Raw genomic sequence first — 17,869 nt, 5'->3', positions numbered from 1 at the left:
GTTGCAAAGGTTAATACTGGAAAGCCCAGTTGTCTCTGGGTGGGCAGAGTTGGGGATTTTCCTTTAAATGCCCTTTTTTCAGGATACTGGGGACAAGCAGGTGTGCAACTGTCATGATGTTTGCCCTGAAAATGAGACTACATGGGGTTAGCAGAAGCCCTCAGAAGCCAGCACCTTGTTAAATACAGAATTGGATTCCCATGGTCTAAAGCAAGGTCTTGTTGGTTATTGTGGAAACATTAACCATCAGCTATTGTGGTGAAAACATGGTAAAATACATAACAGAACTTGATTACCAAAACAAAATTATTCTTCTGTGCATTAGTGTTTAGTAGACTGGCCTAGGAGGTTGTCAGAAGCTGCCCATTTTGTTAGGCAGAGGAACTGCTTGGTGAGAGCAGGATATCTTACTGTCTGTTCTCTGTGCCTTGGGTAAAAGGATGAGTTTCCATTTTGTTCAACTGCTGCTGTTCCTAGGATCTATCTCTGTCTTAGATAAATGCAAAAAAAATTCAGATTCCATTATCCTACTCAAAACTGGTCTTTTTTCTATAGGCAGTTTGTCCTCTTCACTCTGTTACTTCATCCAGTGATTGTTGTTGACTCTTTTTAAAACAAACATGTTTGTTTTCCTGTGACCTGTGGATGTGGTAGCTATGTATTTGAGCTTTTGAATGTATGGAGAGTAACCCTTAAACCTGCAGCATGGGGCTGCTGGCTTGGAGGGGTTTTATTTAATTTCCTTTTTTCCTTACTCCTGGCTCCACTGGGCAGTAAACTTGGTCACAGGTGTCCTCTTGGTTGGTGCATGTCCAGAGGGGTGGAGCAGCCTGGCTTCAGTTGACCGACCACCCTGATGCCGTTCTATTAAAGCTCTTGGTGTGCTCCTCGGCCCCTTTGGGTCGAAAGCGGCTCAGCTCGAACACTGTGCTGATCTTTGTCATGGGTTTGGCAGCCAGTTCCTTCAGTTTCCGGGCATCAAAACGTGGCTTGTGTAGAAGGATGGGCAAGCGGCGGGGAAGAAAGACGCTTTCTTCCTTCTGTGGCTTCTTCTCCTCTGCTTGCTGCTTCCTCTCCTTGGTGAGTGTCACCTGGTATAAAATGGCATCCCACATTCTCATGGCTTTTGATTTAACCAGCATGGAGTCTTGCTTGATGACTGCTTGAGCAGCATCCTCTTTTTTCCCTTCCTTCTGTCCCAGCTTTTCTGGCTCAGATTCTGGGAAGTTAGTTGCTTCTGGCTGCACCATCAAGTGCTTCTTGAGGCGATGCCAGCCACTGGCACCACTCCCAGGAGGTCTTGGTGCTTCTACTGATGATGATGCTGGCTCAGCCTTGGGGAGACAGCCAGTGTTGGGTAAGCTAGGAGTCATCTGAGGTTCAGGGACGTGTTCTGCCTTGGTGTCTGTGGATGTGGACCCAGTACCATCAGTTTGTGCTGGAGTTGCCGTCGCTGGGCGTGTTTGCCTCCAGGGAGCGCTGGATGTTGATGGTTTTAGCACGTCTCTGTCTTGCTGGGGCAATTCAGGAGCTGTCGTGGATCTGGATATTTTAGTGTCACTTCCATGGGTTGTATTGATGTGGGCATCAGAGGTGCTGGGCTCCTCAGTAGGAACAGGTCTGGGAGCTTGATCAGGAGGCTCTGTTTCTGCGGCAGGAAGGAGGGGAGGTTTTGGCAAGGGGGGAGTGACCTTGCTGTCTTTAAGTGAGGTGGGTGTCTGCTCTGGAGATGGTTCAGAGCTGCTTGTTTGACATGCTGGGGAGGTAGGCCTTTTGTCTTCGTGGTTGACAGCTCCTTGGGTTGGGTTTGGTGTGGGAGTCTTAGCCCTGGGGGGCTTGACGCTGTGGAAATAAGTGTTCACCCTGGTGACGTAGGTAACCCCTGGTGCCTGTTCTGTACTGGGTGTACTGGAAGGAGGAGGCTGGGGGAGAACAGACAATGAAGGGTCAGTTGGAGAGGGAAGGTGGGAACCCATGCCTTGAGGCTGCTGTGGAGTCTCAGGTGCTCCTGGCTTCTGTAGCAGGGGCATGGCTGAGGAGGCTGTGAGCTTGACATGTTCAGCGATGCGCCGCTGCTCGGTGACCTTCAGTGCGAAAGGCTTCCCCTTTCGGAAAGGGGAGGGGGCACGGTGGCTGACGGGCCTGATGGAGAGGTGGGTTGGCAGGGGGGCAGAGGGGGGTGCTGTGGTTTCAGGGGGCTCTGCTGGGGCAGCACTCTCAGCACACTCTTGGTCGGGGCTGGCTTCGTTCACAGGTGAAAGGCTGGAGCGGAAGGACTTGCCCTGCTCTGAGGTGAGGATGGCGTTCTTCCTGGCTGCCTTCTTCAGCAGCCGCTGCAGCCGCAGGTTGTCCTTCCCAGGCTTTGGTAGGGTGGGAGGGGGAGAAAGGGGGTGGTTCTGGGAAACAGACTGGGTGGAGGATGATACTGTTATCAGCATTGTCATTTCCTGCAAGAAAAGACCAAGTTTAGAGTTGGTGTGGGCTAGATTCTGAAATATTGATATACAAGTCCTCCTCTTCCTCTCTCTAAAAGCTGTGAGTATGGAGTCAATACTGTGGGAGAAGAGCATCCATCTTTGTTTTGTTGCTCTCCTGAGGTAACCTCAGCCAGTCTTGAGGGTGGGTGTGGCAGGGCAAGAGATGTCCTGGGGGAAGCTCTGTTGCCAAACCTGGAGCCCTTCTGCTCCTGGCATTAGCACAGTGAGAGCTCCTGGGGACCCCAGATGTTCGTGTCTTGGCAAGTCCTAATGGGATTTGGAAGGAAATGTCAAGGGAAACAAAGTGGGTTTGAAATTTTGAAGCTTTGAAACATCTCCAGAGGCAAAAAGCAGGAATGTTTCATGGCTTTCCAAATTTCAGTTATTAATACTCTGATACAATGTTACATACAACAGAACAGCCATAAACTACATGTGTCATTTGAATCAAAGTCAACACTAGCCTTGATTCATTTCAGCTGGCATGAAGACACCCCTGTGAAATACAAGGCTTCTCAGAAGCTCTGTTTATTGGTGAGGAAGTGCTTTGTCACAACGCTGACTCTGGCTGGTCTTTTCTCGCTGCATGAAGCACAGGGACAACATCTTCCTTCAAGATAAAACCAAGTTTTCTCATTCCCCTGGGAAGCTTTGCCACTGTCTTGCCTTTATCTCTCATTCCTGAGTGAAGTAGAAATGGATTGTGCTCTGTGTCAGGTCTGATCTCCAATAGTAATTGGAGCCCTTTGGCCAGTGCTGGGCTGCTCCTGCAGGGATGCCTGGCTGCTTTTCCTGCTCTTACTCGTCACTGCCTCCTTTCTGGGGAGTGCTGGCCAGTGGAGCTCTGTGACCACTGCTCAGGTGAGCACAGTGGAGCTAAGGGTCTGTGTTGGGCATACAAAGATAAAACTAGTCTCAGTTCTCTCTCTTTATGAGCAAGCTGGGGAGCACCAAACAGCTTCTGACCTGCAGTGACTCTTTGGCAGCCCCAGGAAGGAAATCTGACTCTACCCTGGCTCTTGCTCAGCACAGAGTTGCTGAGTTTTGCTATGAAATGAGGCATAAATCATCGAGCCCCTTAATCCCTGGTGCTGGATGCAGCTGAGCATCCTGAAACAAGGAGGAGGAGGGCAGGGTGATGTCAGGCTTGCCCAGGGGGGCTGTTTATTTCATGTGCTGTGTTTGTTCCTGGTGGCTCCCAGCCTGCTCTGGTTAGTGTGGGTGTGTAACATGATACCTACTGTGCAGGAAAACTATCCTGAGCAGAACTGTGAAAAGTGCAGAACAGCTATTTGTGCTTGGGTGCCCAGTGCTGGCTTTGGGCTTGCACTGCTGCTCTCAGCACTGGGCTGGGAAGGGGATCCATACCCAGCAAGCAGGTGATGTGTCTGCCAGAACTGGTTGGGGAGGGGGGGAGAAGGATGACTTTTCTCTTTTTAAAGGCAGCAGTAGCAAATAAAAGCACTGAAGAGGTGGCATGTTGAGCTCAAAAGCTTCAAGGTCAAGCCCTCACCATGGTGGGTGAGCTGCCCTCCAGAGCAGAGGCAGTAGAGGGCAGGGTATAGGCAGTATCTAGCAAATGGTGCATTCAGTACTGGAAAGACATGGATCTGCTGGAGCAGAGGAGGACCACAGAAATGATTAGAGGGATGGAACACTCCTATGAGGACAGGCTTGAGAGAGTTAGGGTTCTTCATCCTGGAGAAAGGGAGACTTTATTGTGGCCTTTTAATATGTAATCGTGGCTCATAAGAGACATGGGGACAGGCATTTTAGTAGGGCATGTTGCAATAGGACAAAGGGTAAAGCTTTTAAACTAAGAGGGTAGATTCAGAGTAGGCATAAGGAAGGAATTTTTTATGATGAGGGTGGTGAAACACTGGAACCGGTTTCCCAGAGAGGTGGTGCATGCCCTGTCCCTGGAAATATTCTAGGTCAGGCTGGATGGGGGTCTGGGCAGCCTGATTTAGTTGCAGATGTCCCTGTTCATTGCATGGGTGTTGGATTAGATGACCTTTAAAGGTCCCTTTCAACTAAAGGTCCCATTCAAGCCATTCTGATTTACTTTAGCTGTAGGCATGAGAAACCTGCTGTTTTCTGTGAGGGGGCTTGCAGGGGATTTGTGTCAGCTGGGGGTGACAACTGTTGGACGTGCCCAGCGTCTTATCAGCTTCATTCCTTAGGCACAAGGCTGTCATTAGGATTTGCTTTGTTCCAGGAGCTACTCTTAGAGGCAAGTCTTCACTGTTCCAAAAAAAGGCTGAGAGCCTACTCCTTTGTAATATACCTGCTTTCCTCCCCAGCCTCATAGGTATTTTAGGTTCTTCTGGGTCAAAAAGCTAAAATGTCGCAGTTAGAGGGACATGTAGGTTTTTTTGTGACACTGCTCTGGCTCTGTTTGTGTAGGAATTGGTAATTGCTTGTGGGTTTTTTTGTGCCTTTTTAAAAATCTGCTGAAGGGTGAGTAAATACATGCACCTCATGGTAGGATTTATTGTGGAATGACTTAATCTGCTGCTGTTTAATGTGGTCCCATGGACAGACTGTACTACAAGATGAGCTATGGTGCAGTAGCACTGGTAAACCAGATTTATAAGGTTGACCTGCTTCAGGCTAGTGTAGGGAATACTAAAGAGGTAGGGCAGTGAACTTCCCAGCTACTGATCAGCTCTTGGAGTGTTTTCCTTGTCTTATGGATTGCTGCACTCCAGAAAAATGCAGCTCCCCACGAGTCTGAAGGATCTTGCCTGGGATTTGCTGCAAACTGACAGATGCTACTGAGGAGAGCATGGGGGCTCTCAGAGTGGAAAGTTTAGTATGCACACACCAGGAAAATCCCTCTGCTCACAAAGTCAGAAGCTGCTTCATGCTGTATAACCTCAGGATTTGTTGTCTCTTACAATAGTCTGTGCTCTTAAAATCACTCTTGCTGCTATCTCAGCATTCTATCTGACTTGAAATCTGCTGTGCTGTGGGTCTTGAGTCCTTATGGGGTGGTAGCTTCCATGGCATGTGACTGTGTTGGGATCTGTGTGCTTGGACTAATGGAGCAGTGAGATGCTAAGAGACAGCAAAAGGAAATCAGCTGTTAATTTATTTGTCTTTCTTGTCAAGCCTGGCTTTGTTTTGAGTCTCCTTCAGAGCTTTGTGTGCTCAGGAGAAATTCTCAACAAGTTTGTTTTCCTCCTTGCCACCTAATGAAACAAAAGTAAAGGGACATACAGACTTGCTTTATTGCCAGTGGCAAGGCTGGAGCTGAAAACCAGGGGGCAAGAGGGGAGCCACTGCCTGGGACACTTGTGTGGGTTTGCAATAAGCTAGAATGAAGTGAACCTAGAGGTCAAGAGGCTTTCAAAGGGTTAAGTTTCACTGCTTCTGGTTGAGTTCCCATGGGTGGATGCATGCTCACCTACTCTTGGACCCCAACTGTTCTCCTGACTTGGCTCCATTAGCAATCAGCCCCAAATCAGGAATAATGGGGAGAATGTCAGCATGCAGGAGTCATTTATCAGGTGATGGAAAAGTCATTTGTGTGCTGGAGTCCCTCGGCTGCACCAGCTGTCGTGTGTGGAGCAGATGGAGGGAGAGCTGCAGGAGCCCAGCACTGCTGCAGATGGTCCCAAACAGAGCATCAGGGGCTGGGGGGACACTCTGCTTTAGTGGCTTTCATCAGCTTGGGAGGAAGCCTGCAAATCTCCTTGGGGTGGGAGACAGCATGGCAAGAGTGCAGCCATGAGCCCTGCTGGGTGTGCAGCATCTCCTCTGCCACGGGCATGGACATTCCCAGCACGGTTCAGTTATGCTGAAACCTTATGGGTGGGCTGATTCACAGGGCTTTGTGAAAATGGGTGGGAGAAACCCACCTGTAATTGCTAGAGAAGACAGAGTGTCTGTATAGCCCAGGCTATTGCTCATGAGGGGCCAAATGGTGTCCATAACATTGTGTTTTCTTGTCTTGCAGCTGAGCTTGGTCCCGACTCAACGCAAGCCTCCACGCCACTATTTCCTCTGCTCCACAGAAGATAATTGAAGGATGTTTCTCTACTCCTGACTGCTGTCAGTCTGCTTTGGGTACTGCCTGCCTCCTCTTGGGGTTTGAGCAGTGTCCCACCCTGCCTCCAGACGGAAGAAAGGAACTACATCAGCTGACAAAATTCACCCCTTTTTTAACTTTCTGCGTGACTCTTTGGCTTTTTTTTTCTTTTTTTTTTTTTTTTTTTTTAATGTGTCTCTGCTATGGAGATGAGGCTCTGTTCTCTCTCCTTAAGAGAGGGCTCTGCTGCCCTGCTGAGCAGGCAAGGCTTTTGTTATGTGATTAAGAATTTCTCCTTTTGTGGCCCTTGGTGGCTGGGTGGTGGCAGAGAAGGGAACTTGAAATCTGGTGAAGAATTGGTGTTTGAAAGGAGGGCAGGTCCTGAGTGTAAAAAGATTGCAAGGAGAGTGTGATGAGAGTGCAAGGACCCCTTGTCACTCTGTTGGTACCAGCTGTGGGTAAAGTCTTCCCCTGTTTATGATGCAGCCTCTGTCCCTCTACATCATCTGCTTTGAGGGGCTTCCATCTACTGGTCTCTGCATACATCAAATTGCATTCAACCTAGTCTTGTTTTTTTTCTTTAATTCCCAGATCATTCTTTAATCACAGTTATGTACCCATGCCAAAATGTTCCTGCCACTTTCCTGTCTCAGTAGGGCAATAGCAGCTTTGTTTCAAATTGCTGCTGCCTTCCTTTAAGATGGATTGGAGATCTCCTTTCCCAGGTGAGGAGCACTGACCACTGCTGTTATCTCCCTTCTCTGGGAAAGTGATTTGCTTATTCTCTAATCTGTGGACTCCAATGCTGGTGACTGAAACACTTCTAAAAGTTAGATGTGGTGGCACCTTGATAACTTGCAAGCTATGTTCCTGAAGCTGAGCAGGATATCTGGGAAATGGCTGCTGCTGGAAGTGATCTTGGTGAAATGGCATCCTAGTGAATTGTTTGTGGAGACCAAGGCTTGCTGTGAACTTGAGGAAACTGAGTCACTCACGAGTGGCATTTCTGGGCCTGGGGTCTGCATATCAGCTTCTAGGGTTGTTTCTAAACTCTCCCATGTTTTCATACTTCATGGTATTAACATGTCCCCCATCCCCACTTTAGTATCATTCCTACTTTCTTCCCATGTCAGCATCATATCGCAACTTGTTTCTACCCTCCTGGAGGGAGGACAGCTTGTTTCTCCTCCTGCATCAGTGTGCTTTCTGCTTAAAACTTTCTGCCCCCTTGATTTTCTTTTTTTTTTTTTTTTGTAAGCATTTAATAAAATTTGAAGAAGATGTTGTAATGATGGCAACTCTGAGAATTTTGTTCATGTAGGAGTCTGTAGCAAAGCTGTTTTTCCAAGACCTTGAAACTCTGCTTGAATGCGAGGTGGAGGAGAGGAAGCATCAGCCTGAGTGGCAGGAAGAAAAGGAGCTTGACATATGCAGGAAAGGGGTTTTCAGTGTGCCTGCCCCATTTACATCTGTTATTTTGCATTTTTCATGGGGAGTAATTGCCTGTAAAGGGGGAAGGAGCAGTGCTTGGGTGGGCAGTGGAGCAGCCTGCAGAGTCTTCTTGGGGAGTGTGATCAGCTAGGAGAAGCACAGAGCTTTAGCTCCCCAGGTAATAGACCTGAGCAACATCACAGGCTTCAACCAAAATCACTGGTCATGTCAGCTATAAAAAAAAGGGGAAAAAGTCTTCCTCTGTATCCTGCTAATCCAGCTTCAATAAGGTCAGTATAGCTGTCTGTGCTGGAACCCAGCACACTAATGAGCTGATGGCTCTATCTGGAACCATCTACCTTTTATAGAAAAACCTTTTTATGGGGGTGACCTTCCAAGTAATAACGCTTTTATGGTGCAGAGACAATGAAGAGTTTCTGCTATCCTAACATTTTAGAAAAGTGTAGGTAAGGAAGGAGATAATTCCAATGTAACTTCTTGCTCTTATCTTTCTGCTGATTGGTACCCTTGTTCTCTCCATCCTCTGCTTTAGTTCTGGGAGGCAGGAATTCAAGGAGTCCTGTGTTCTTCAAAGCACTGAGCAGCATGGCCCCTTTTTCCTCCCTTCAGCCCTTCCTCTGCTATGCTGGGATTTTCCAGCAAGGCTGGAGCGGTAGCAGTGTGGTGCATAGAGATACTCTGGGTTGAGGTGAAAATAACACTATTTGCATGTGTGCAAACTGATTGCAGCAATTTTTCAACACAGTTCTGCAGCTGGCTGGTGGAAATAATGGCTGAAAACTTCTCCAGTTACTATTCCTGTGCCCTGCCAGTTTGCAGAGGGCAGAGAAGGCCCCAAAGGCTGTTTGTGTGAGATTCCTTCTCTAAGGAGGGTTAATTTGCAGAGTGTATTTTCTCCACTTAAAGCCCACAGGGACCTAGATGTGGTTTCAATAAACAACTGCTGTAATTGAGGTTGTGGTGACAGAAGAGAAGTGAGCAGGTTATGGGAGACCAGAGCTCTCTAGTGGTGGTCAGGAGCCAGGGAGAGAACTGGCTTGGAGCAAATGTGTGCAGCTCTTTATGAGGTATTATATCAGCCAGGGGAAAGGTTTCCACAGCTAAATTAACTTGATGGTGTGCTGTTTTTCCTCCCAAAGTAACATGGTGTGCACATGGTGCTGAGTGGGACTGGCAGTGGGGCTACCAGAATTGAGAAACCTTCCCCATCTTCCCCAAAAAGAAAAAAAGAGATGCTGCAGCCCAGATATGCTGGATGTGCATTTTGGGCAACGCTAAGAGGGGATGATAGCATGGAGGCTCATCTCTTCTCCCAGCAGGAACCTGCAGGGACCTGTGGCTGATTTTTGTGAGTAAAGGAGAGCAGGCTGGTGCCACTCTGCAGCAGTTACTGGTCTGGTGCTAGTACTGCTCTGTTGACTGTTCGCAGCACTGTGGTTTTTGCAGCACTGGCATCTCAGAGGCTTTTGCTATGAGTCCTTAGCTCTGTCTTCTCCTGAGACTGCTGCATTTTGAGCATAACAAGGACGAACTGTCACACTGAGTCTTGCAGGATTAGTCTTAACCTCAAAGCTTGGTGGAGGAGGGTAATGTTTTCCTGGTCCCTGTGTCTGCTGGCTGCCTTCATCCCCTGTGCTGCCATGCTTCCCCAAATTACCATCCCCTTGGCAGGCTGGCAGCGCCCAAAAAGAGGGACTGGGAACCCCTGTGTGGGCTCTCAGTGCTCTGAACTGGGGTTGTACCTTGATGTGTTGCTTCACTATAATTTTTTCTTTACCCATCTTGTCTAGATTATGCAGAAGGTGAACATGATTTTGTGGCAGTATTGGCTCTGGAATAAATCTGTGGGAGCTCCAGTGATACTGAAATGTGCTCCTTGTCCTTCTGTGTTCTCACACAAAGCCCCTTCAGGGCTGCTTTTTTCACTAGAGGGTTTAACAGATGAATTCTACATGAATGTATGCAAGATGGGATTGAAAAACATGGTCCGTGACTATTGCAATGCCATAAAACAGCATTCTTTAAACTTGGGGGAAACTTAAATAATGGAAAACTCAAGTCTGTTTTGAATATATGTCTTTATGTAGCACTTGTTCTGCCTTGAGAATGGGGGTGGACTTCACCGGGTCTCTTTCCAGGTATAAAATAATTGCAGGCTCATTTTTGCATCCATCCTAATCTATACGTGTGCATGTTAATTAACAGATTTCTGCTCAACCCTTGCTTGCAGCTCTGCACTGGCCTCTGGCGTGGTAATGGACACAAGAGCCTAGAGTTTCCAAATGACTTTGTTCCTTGAAATGTGTTTGCAGCTTCTGCTCTTTGAAGGAAAGGTCAGCCTCAGGGACACCTGAGCCTGAATGTCAGAGCTTTGCCTCCTGCCACCACCACCACCTTTGGGAAGGAAAATAAACAGGCTCAAAGAGCAGGGCAGCTATAAATACTGAGGTGGCAGCTGATAGGCTGTGGAACGAGGTTCTGAGGTTGGTCTGTTGGTAGCTCCTTGCCAGCTCAAGACACTTCCCCTGACACTGCGTTTTATGCCTGTGTCCACACATATATATCTATATATCTGTATAGAAGCAGGTTAAGAGAAAAAATGTATTTCACATTGACAAAAGTGCCATTGGATCTAGGATTTACTATAGAAGTGGAACCGTTGCAAGGCTCCTGGTAATGAGACAGGTGACTTCCCTGGGATTTTGCACTGAGTCCCCTGAGGGTTTTGGTTGCAGTGGAATGATTTGATTTAGATCACAAGTTTTCAGAAAGGTGCTTCGTCTCTTCTGGATAACTCTCAGAAGTCGTGGCTTAGCAATGATAAATACAGGCATTAAATAAACAGAAACAAGGGGTCATGGACTTGGGACTTGTGACGCTGATGGGAAGATTGGGGAAAGGTTGAGGAAAAGTAAGGGGATATACCATTGGGATTTATACAAGTGAGCACTTTAAGGCAGGAAAGCAGCAAATTGCAAATGTAATTATTCAATGAGCTGTTTGGTTGGGCGGGTGGGTCTTCCCCAAGGTTGTGGAGTGTCTGTGAGTGGGACACAAAACAGCAGCTCCAGGCTTTGGTCCTGACTCCCATCCTGCTGCTCAGTCATTATCCTCACTGTCAACCTGTCTCAACCATTTAAGTGTAAAGAGTGTGAGGATGAGACCCAGCCTCTATCTTGAAGGGCCAAACCTCTGATCCATTGTCTTTGGAGGGAGATACTTAGCCTAGATCTAGGGTGTCCAAGCAAGAACTCCTGAATCCCACAGGGATTGTGCCTCTAAAGCAGATGCAGCAAGGACATATCCCAGAGCAAACAAATGAGTGATGGAGGAACAGTCTGCCACAAAAATCAGAAATAAATATGAACTGGAAAAAAAACCAAAAAAGAATATATTACTTACTGATGTGTAATTTGTTTCCATCTGAAATCATTTGCATGTTGGGAGCATCATGTTACTCAGTCCGGTTTACAAAATTAACAGGAGATTGTTCCTTTGAGATCGTGTCAGGTGCTGGTTGCTTGTGACTTCTAGAGCCCTGTAGGTAAGTTCAAAGCATCAGATAGAAAAATGTTTATGGTAGCCACTAAGTACGAGAGGTTTCTCAAAATTAAATAGAGGGACTTTCTGAAAGCATGAGAAGTTCCACCACCTAAAATTAGCCTGAGGAGTGGCTATCGAGTAACACCGTTGCGTGCTCCCAACTTTGGCTCTGCAAAGTTCAGCATCTCAAGTACTGGAGAGGTGAAGGACAGAGGATGGAGATGTTGCCAGGGCAGCTATTCTAGCAGAGTAGCTCCAGGCGATGAAACCATTTGGAGGCTTTTCAAGTTGGCTGGTAAGATTTACTGTTTTGCAAAAGTCAGGGTTGCAAAATGCAAATTTGGAGCAGTGCTTTGATTGTTACCTTCCTGAGAGAGGAAGAGACCGAACTCTGTCCTTACTTGTTCCTGGCAAGGGACATGCTATGTGCAGAGGATGCAAGTGTGGAAAATGCTGCACTGGGAGCAGAGAGGGTTTGGTGTTGATTAGTTTGGTGAATTTTGGTTGAGGGGTTTATGTGCAGTTTGACTCAAAGATCTCAGCTAAGACTGCTCAAGTGAGCTGATGGCACCAATTACAGCCTTTGTCCAGGGCAGCCTGTGAGCTGCTCAGACATCATGCAGGTGCTTACTGCCTCTTGGCCTTGAGGCATCTCATCCTGCATTCCAGCTGACTTCCTAGGTTCTGCTTTTTCAGAGCCTTTCAGGAGCCTTTAAGTGAGAGTGCCATGGCAGCTGTGGGGTTAAACATGCTCCTAGGAAGATGGGGGCACGTGGGAGCAGTTTCCTGGAGATCTACAAAGGTGCTTTTTGCCCAGGTTAAACTTGGCCTGTTTCATACGGCTTCTGAGATGCTGGTGAGCTATGCCACAAAGCCAGCTCTGAAGGCAAATTCCTTCTGCTTCTCCCTCCTAAACTCATGGACTCCTCTCTAATCTGAGTTACTCAGTCATGGATCAAGGTAGCAAAGCTCGTCCTTCATCCATCAGGGGTCTGGCCCATCTGATGAGGCTGGTTCTTGTGGGAAGGGGGTACGTGCTGGTGCTTTGGGGTGAGTGTCAGAGGTGAGCTCTCCATTTGCTTTCTTCCTCCCTGATGACTGGTGAGATCCTGCCTGGCTCTGCAGGTCATGCTGCTCCTTATTGCAATGGAGACCTCTGGAAGGATTTGGGGTAGGTGCTCAGTCCGTCATACAAATACCCTTATGTAATTCATTTCTCTCTGACAGCTTCAATGTATAAAAATGCCCTTCTCTTTTAGGAGTGCTAATGATTTTGTGTGTCCCCAACACTGAAGATCTTTCTGGGGAAAAAACCCCAAAACCCAGGCAATAACAACCCAACTGGAAACTTAAGAAACTCCATATTCTGAATAAGAATATTTTAACAGTGTTTAGAAATGCCCAAGGAGAATACATTGTTCCCTGCTCTGCCAGTGTCACCACTGAAACCATGCCAGCCTAATGCAGATATTTACAGCATGCACTGTATGAATGATGGAGGGCTGGCTTGTGTTTGCACATGCTAAAGTAGGGAGTGGTCAGATCCCTTCCTATTTCTTACCAAAGATGTAGAGTTTCTGCTCTTACACGCTAAGAGGGGATAAGACAGGCAAATATTTCTACCAACCAAGTTTCACAAAAGGGATGACATGCTAGAGACCTCCACGGAAATTGTTGGTTGACTCCCTCCCACCAGGTGCAAGGAGGAGAACAGCAGTACCAAGAAGCTAAATGGAGGTGTAATGTGGTCATCAATAAGAGAATGCTTGTTTGTTGCCTTTTATTCTCCTTTTTATGCCTCTGAACTTCTGCAATTTCATGATACCACAACCAGGAGAAGGTGTTGGCATCATGAGGTTCCCCAGACACCTTCCAAGGTTGAGGCAGGTGAAACCACAGCTTGGCAACTGTTTTCTCTCCTTGTTAGCTGGATGGCTGCTGCAAGAGGTGCATCACTGTGCATGGCAAACACTGCACCAGGTCACTTCTGGGGAAAGGAGAGGCAACCAAGGATGGAGATCCTGAGCCTGAGTGCCAAGTGGATGGTATTAGAGGAGCCAGGGAGAAAAGATGGTCTTTGCTCAGCCCCTTTGGGCTGTTTCAAATTCCCCAGGTTCCCATTATTACCACTAAAATGACAATGGTCTGCTAATACTCAGAGGAGCTGGTTATAAAGTTTAAGGCTATTCTGATCTCTTCTTGACTGGCTGCATAAAACATGTCATTGGTTTTTGCCCAGGAACAGAAAATAATTATATATATGTATTTATATTCTGTCCTTTCTCTGAATGTACTTACTTAGCCACTATCTGATCTTCCTTTTTATTGACAGCTACTTCAATTAACTTGGAAAGAGTGTTCAATGAACATAGGGCATCTACTCTAACCTTGAACTGCTGAATAAACCCCTCTGCAGAATTCCTTTCTCTGGGGTGGGATAAAGAGAAGAAAGGGCATAGGGGAACTGTGTAAAATTTACTTTGCTTTCTTAAATGGCTTTTGTGATTCCCATTTCCCCTCTGCCCTGAATCATGGTAAAAGGTTTATAACTGAATGTCACAAAACAGAAAAACACATCCCCACACTTTCCCAGTCAGCTTAATACATTTTTCTGGATACCTTCAATTATTTCAAGGCTGTTATTTGTAGAAGCAGACAAACATGCCAAACCCAAAATACCTATATCATGCAAAAGAGTAAAAAAATGTAGTTTTGAAAGCATTCAAACATGACTTTGGAGAGGAGGAGGAATAAAGAATCATTCAAACTGCAAACTCAAGTAAAACACATTTTCCTCATAACAAAATTCACTTTGGATAACTTCACCATTTCTGAATGACAGAAGGTGTCAGTGAAAGTTCCTCTGTAGCTCTACCATGAAGGAGTCATGGGCAAGTCGGGGTGAGGTAGGACCTCAGGAGCTCCAAATGGAAGCAGATCCATTTCTTCAATGTTGGAGAATAACAGGTAGATGGGGATAGGTGTTGCTTTATCTCAGAAATTAGATCTCTCCTGGGCTGTGACAGACTACCAGTTTTATGGGAAGGATGTAGCTGATTTTATTTACAAACTCTGTAGGCTTTAATGAACATGTAGGATTTTAGAGTTCCAGGGCTGTAGAAGTCTTCAGATGAACTTTTCCAGTGCTATTTCAGCTTGCTGGCTGAGTATTAACCAGCCATGGAGGCAGTGATCCATGAAACTGCTGCCTGCTGACTGGTGTGCAGTGAGCACAGGGAAAAGATATTTTAAAAACAAAACCCAAACAAAGCACACACACAAGCCTTTGACAGAGGTGCCCATCTTTATGCAGTTTGAAAAATTATCTGGGCTAATGTGTGTGTGTTGTGTGTAAAGGCATCTCCCCTGCGTGCACTGGCTGCTGCAATAGGTTAACCAAAAGCCAAAAAAGATGAGAAGAGCTGATTACAGCTTCCCTGCAAGTGGCCCAGCAACACAATAAATTCCTGTGGCCCATCTCAAATAGTCAGTCTGGGTGTTCCTACCTACCAAGAAGAAATGTGACATTGGGCCAGGCTACCTATGGAAGCTTGTCTAGATCTCTGTTCCAGCCTCTAGTTCCTGGTCAAGGAGGGACATTGGTTTGCTGTGCCCTCTCCCAGGTGGAGATATTGTCACAGTAAAAGCATGCCAGCCTCTGGCTTGGGGTCAGCTGGCAGAGGGACTTTTTGTGGTTTGAGACCCTGTTTCGTGTCTGTGACCTCATGTGTGCTCTTTGGCCTTGGGGCTGTCCCCTAACCTGGAGCTGGTGGGAGAGAGGGGCTTCTCCATGACACCTGCTTGCTGCACCCTCACCTAATGAAACTGGATAGCTTTTGGTAGCTGTGCAGGCACAGCTGGGCTTGTCTCTTCCTCACCAGGTCTCTGTGATCAGTAGGGAGTGTGAGGAGGTGGTGTTTGCTTGCTCTCTAGGCTGGTGTGGCTGCGCTGTGGCAGCTCAAAAGAAGTCCTCAAAAGTCACCTTGCTGCAGGTGCAGGGAGAGCAGATGATGTCAAAACAGTAAAAATTATATATCCTAGAGCAGGAGCATCTAAAGTAGTAAGAGACAAAGCTGATGAGGAAAATGCAGCAAAAGATTGTGGACAAAACTGCTGTGTGATGGAATCAAGAGGTGAAATAAGGACTTGACAGAGAATGTATTAAAAGCAGGGTATGTGGCTAAGGCATGAAACAAATGCTGGTGGGGCCTGTAGTTATGTGCTAAACTGGATAGAGAGACCCACAAAGGGAAGGAAGGACAAACATAAATTGGGCTGTGGGGAATGAGCTTTGGTTGTAAGCCAGGTGACAGCAGAGCAAATGTGTGGATCAGACAAGCCCTCTTGACCAAGGGATGGAGAAGGTACCCTCAGTCCCGTGGGAGGAGGGATCCAGATCATGCTGGGACTGGAAATAAGATGCATGATGTGGACATGAGTGTTCTGACAGAGGCAGTCCATAGGATGCACGGGTGTCCTTTGGGATGGTACTAAGCAGAAAGGCCATGCTCCCAGGGGATGGTGATGGGGAAGACAGAGCATGGACATGAGACGGGATCTAAAGATGGATGTTGTCTGGAGCAGTTGCTAGACACGTCCATGAACTGAGTGGAAACTGCAGGCAGCAATGTCTGTTTCTCATCTATTTGAAAGTGAAGCTGCAGCAGAGAGGTCTGACTACCTGTTCTTCCCATTGCTCGTTCCAGCCTCACCTTTGTCAAGATGCTTGGAGAGAAATCTGAGTGAGCGCTCCCCTGCCAGTGCACACAAGCAGCACTGCTCTGGTGGAGGCTGTGCAACCCTGAGAGATGTTCCCACTGCTCCTGCCAAAAGGCTGGCAGCAGATGGGCCCACGGGAGCCTCCAGGTCCACATCTGCTGGGGAGCACCCTGCTGTAAGCACAGGCTGCACTTGCATGCACACACACACACACACACACACACAGAGTCTTTTGAGCTGATTGATCCAGCTCTTGTCATGACAGGCTGGATTGTGGCACCCATCGGCAGCAGGGACAGTCTATAGCTGGCAGGTGGGCACAGGGGGCTGGGGGAGGCTCCTGCCAAACCGGGCCCACCACAGATGTAAAAAGAGAAACAGCTGGGAGCCTCCCCTCCCATGCATCCCCACTCTGCTGCTGGTTTGGGCAAATATGGTATTTCTTGGAGGCATGCCCAGCTGGTGGAGAGCTTGAGGGAAACGAGGAGTGGAAGACAGCAAACCAGCTTTCACACTGTGCTTTCAGAACCACCGAGCAGTTTTGCTGTGTTAGTGCTTTGGGCAGAGCTGGAGGGGGGAGTGGAGGTGATGATACCAGGTCTGGCCATGTGTTCCCGTGCAGCTGCTGCTCTTCTCAGCAGCACAGGGTGCCCACCCATGTCCCCACCCCACCCATGTCCCCACCCCACCCAGCAAACTCCCACATGGAGCCAGGGTGCTGAGGATGGATGCACTGTCCCCCTCCCACCTGACAAATAACAAAAGCATTGGCTGGAGGTGGGTTGCAGGAGGGAGGTGAGGGGATAAGCTGCCAGACAGCTGGAAAAGACAAGCTGGACAGGAGATTCACATTACCTGGTGACTGGGAGGCTGCAGCACTGTGCTCCCACTCCACGGCTTTAAAAGCTTGTCTCTACATCCTCAGATGGGGACCCTTTCTTGCAAGCAGCAGGGTAAGAGTGGGCAGGAATCAATCTGTGACCTGAGCCAAAAATATCGCCTGCCCCACAGCTCCTGAACTTCTTCTCCACTCCTACAGGCGGGTAGGAAGGGGGTGCTGGAGCTGCCAGGCACTCAGGAGGGCACATGCTGTGTTGCTGGGGAGCCCTGCCAAGGGGAGAGGGGAGGGAGGGGATGGGAAGCTGAAGCCTGGGATATTTAGTGAAATGGAAACCGTGAACCAGAGGGTTGTGTGAGGCACTGCAATCCTCTGCTGGAATAGTCATGCAACTGTGGAGAGTGCTCTGGCAGCAAAACCACTCCAGGCACCCAGGCTCCAGCCACCTGGGGTTGCCCTCCCCAAGAAATCCTTACTTAAATAATGATTTCATGTCATGCTAAGAAAGGCCTACGAGCTCTTTTGCTTTCCTGCTCCCTTACATTTTGTTCCAGGTCCCCTCGGGCGCTGGTGTGTGGCACAGCCCCAGCAGTGTCAGTGAGAGGTGGGTGTGTGCCACACAGCACTCACACACAGGTGCACTTAAGGCAGCACGTGTGCCAAGTGCCTCTGCCTTCTTACGTTCCTGTGACTGCTGGGTTCCAAGAGCCTTGGATGTGGAAAGTCCATGGGCCTTCCCAAAGCTCTCACCTTGCAGAACAGCCAAAACCCTTTGCATGTGGAGGGGCAGCTGGGAAGAGCCCCTGC

The 17,869-nt window shown here is 47.9% G+C and overlaps 2 protein-coding genes across 5 annotated transcripts in view; one reads left to right on the top strand and one right to left on the bottom strand.

Moving 5' to 3' along the window:
* Positions 1-7,799, top strand: part of LSP1 (lymphocyte specific protein 1) — a 47,769-nt gene extending 39,970 nt beyond the window's left edge. For all 3 annotated transcript variants that reach the window (XM_023928957.2, XM_023928958.2, XM_023928956.2), the window contains exon 11: positions 6,439-7,799. The gene's annotated coding sequence lies outside the window, so the exon portion shown is untranslated. The remainder of the gene's footprint in view (positions 1-6,438) is intronic.
* PRR33 (proline rich 33) lies at positions 202-17,260 on the bottom strand. 2 transcript variants are annotated; one of them, XM_023928954.2, is made up of 3 exons: positions 17,080-17,259; positions 11,365-11,500; positions 202-2,447 (listed from the first exon to the last, which is right to left on the bottom strand). In XM_023928954.2, the coding sequence occupies exons 2-3, from the start codon at positions 11,383-11,385 to the stop codon at positions 837-839; spliced, it is 1,632 nt and encodes a 543-aa protein (XP_023784722.2). In that variant the 5' UTR covers positions 11,386-11,500; positions 17,080-17,259; the 3' UTR covers positions 202-836. The 2 variants fall into 2 exon arrangements, with proteins under 2 accessions (XP_023784722.2, XP_086750421.1); XM_086894295.1 differs by lacking the exon at positions 11,365-11,500 and having other exon boundaries at positions 17,080-17,260.
* Positions 17,261-17,869: the final 609 nt, after the last annotated feature.

The sequence above is a fragment of the Cyanistes caeruleus genome, chromosome 6 (genome assembly GCF_971803275.1).
Source record: "Cyanistes caeruleus chromosome 6, bCyaCae1.hap1.1, whole genome shotgun sequence".
In the NCBI taxonomy this organism is placed as follows: Eukaryota; Metazoa; Chordata; class Aves; order Passeriformes; family Paridae; genus Cyanistes; species Cyanistes caeruleus.
The sequence above is the reverse complement of the archived record's forward strand: the minus strand, read 5'-3'. Positions and strand labels throughout refer to the sequence as shown.

Bases quoted from the DNA above. Each gene is read 5' to 3' on its own strand.
- PRR33 (XM_023928954.2), bottom strand. From the start codon at position 11,385: ATGGAAACAAATTACACATCA. The intron at 2,448-11,364 runs GTAAGTAATATA...CTTTTCTTGCAG, and splicing joins TGGAAACAAATTACACATCA to GAAATGACAATGCTGATAAC.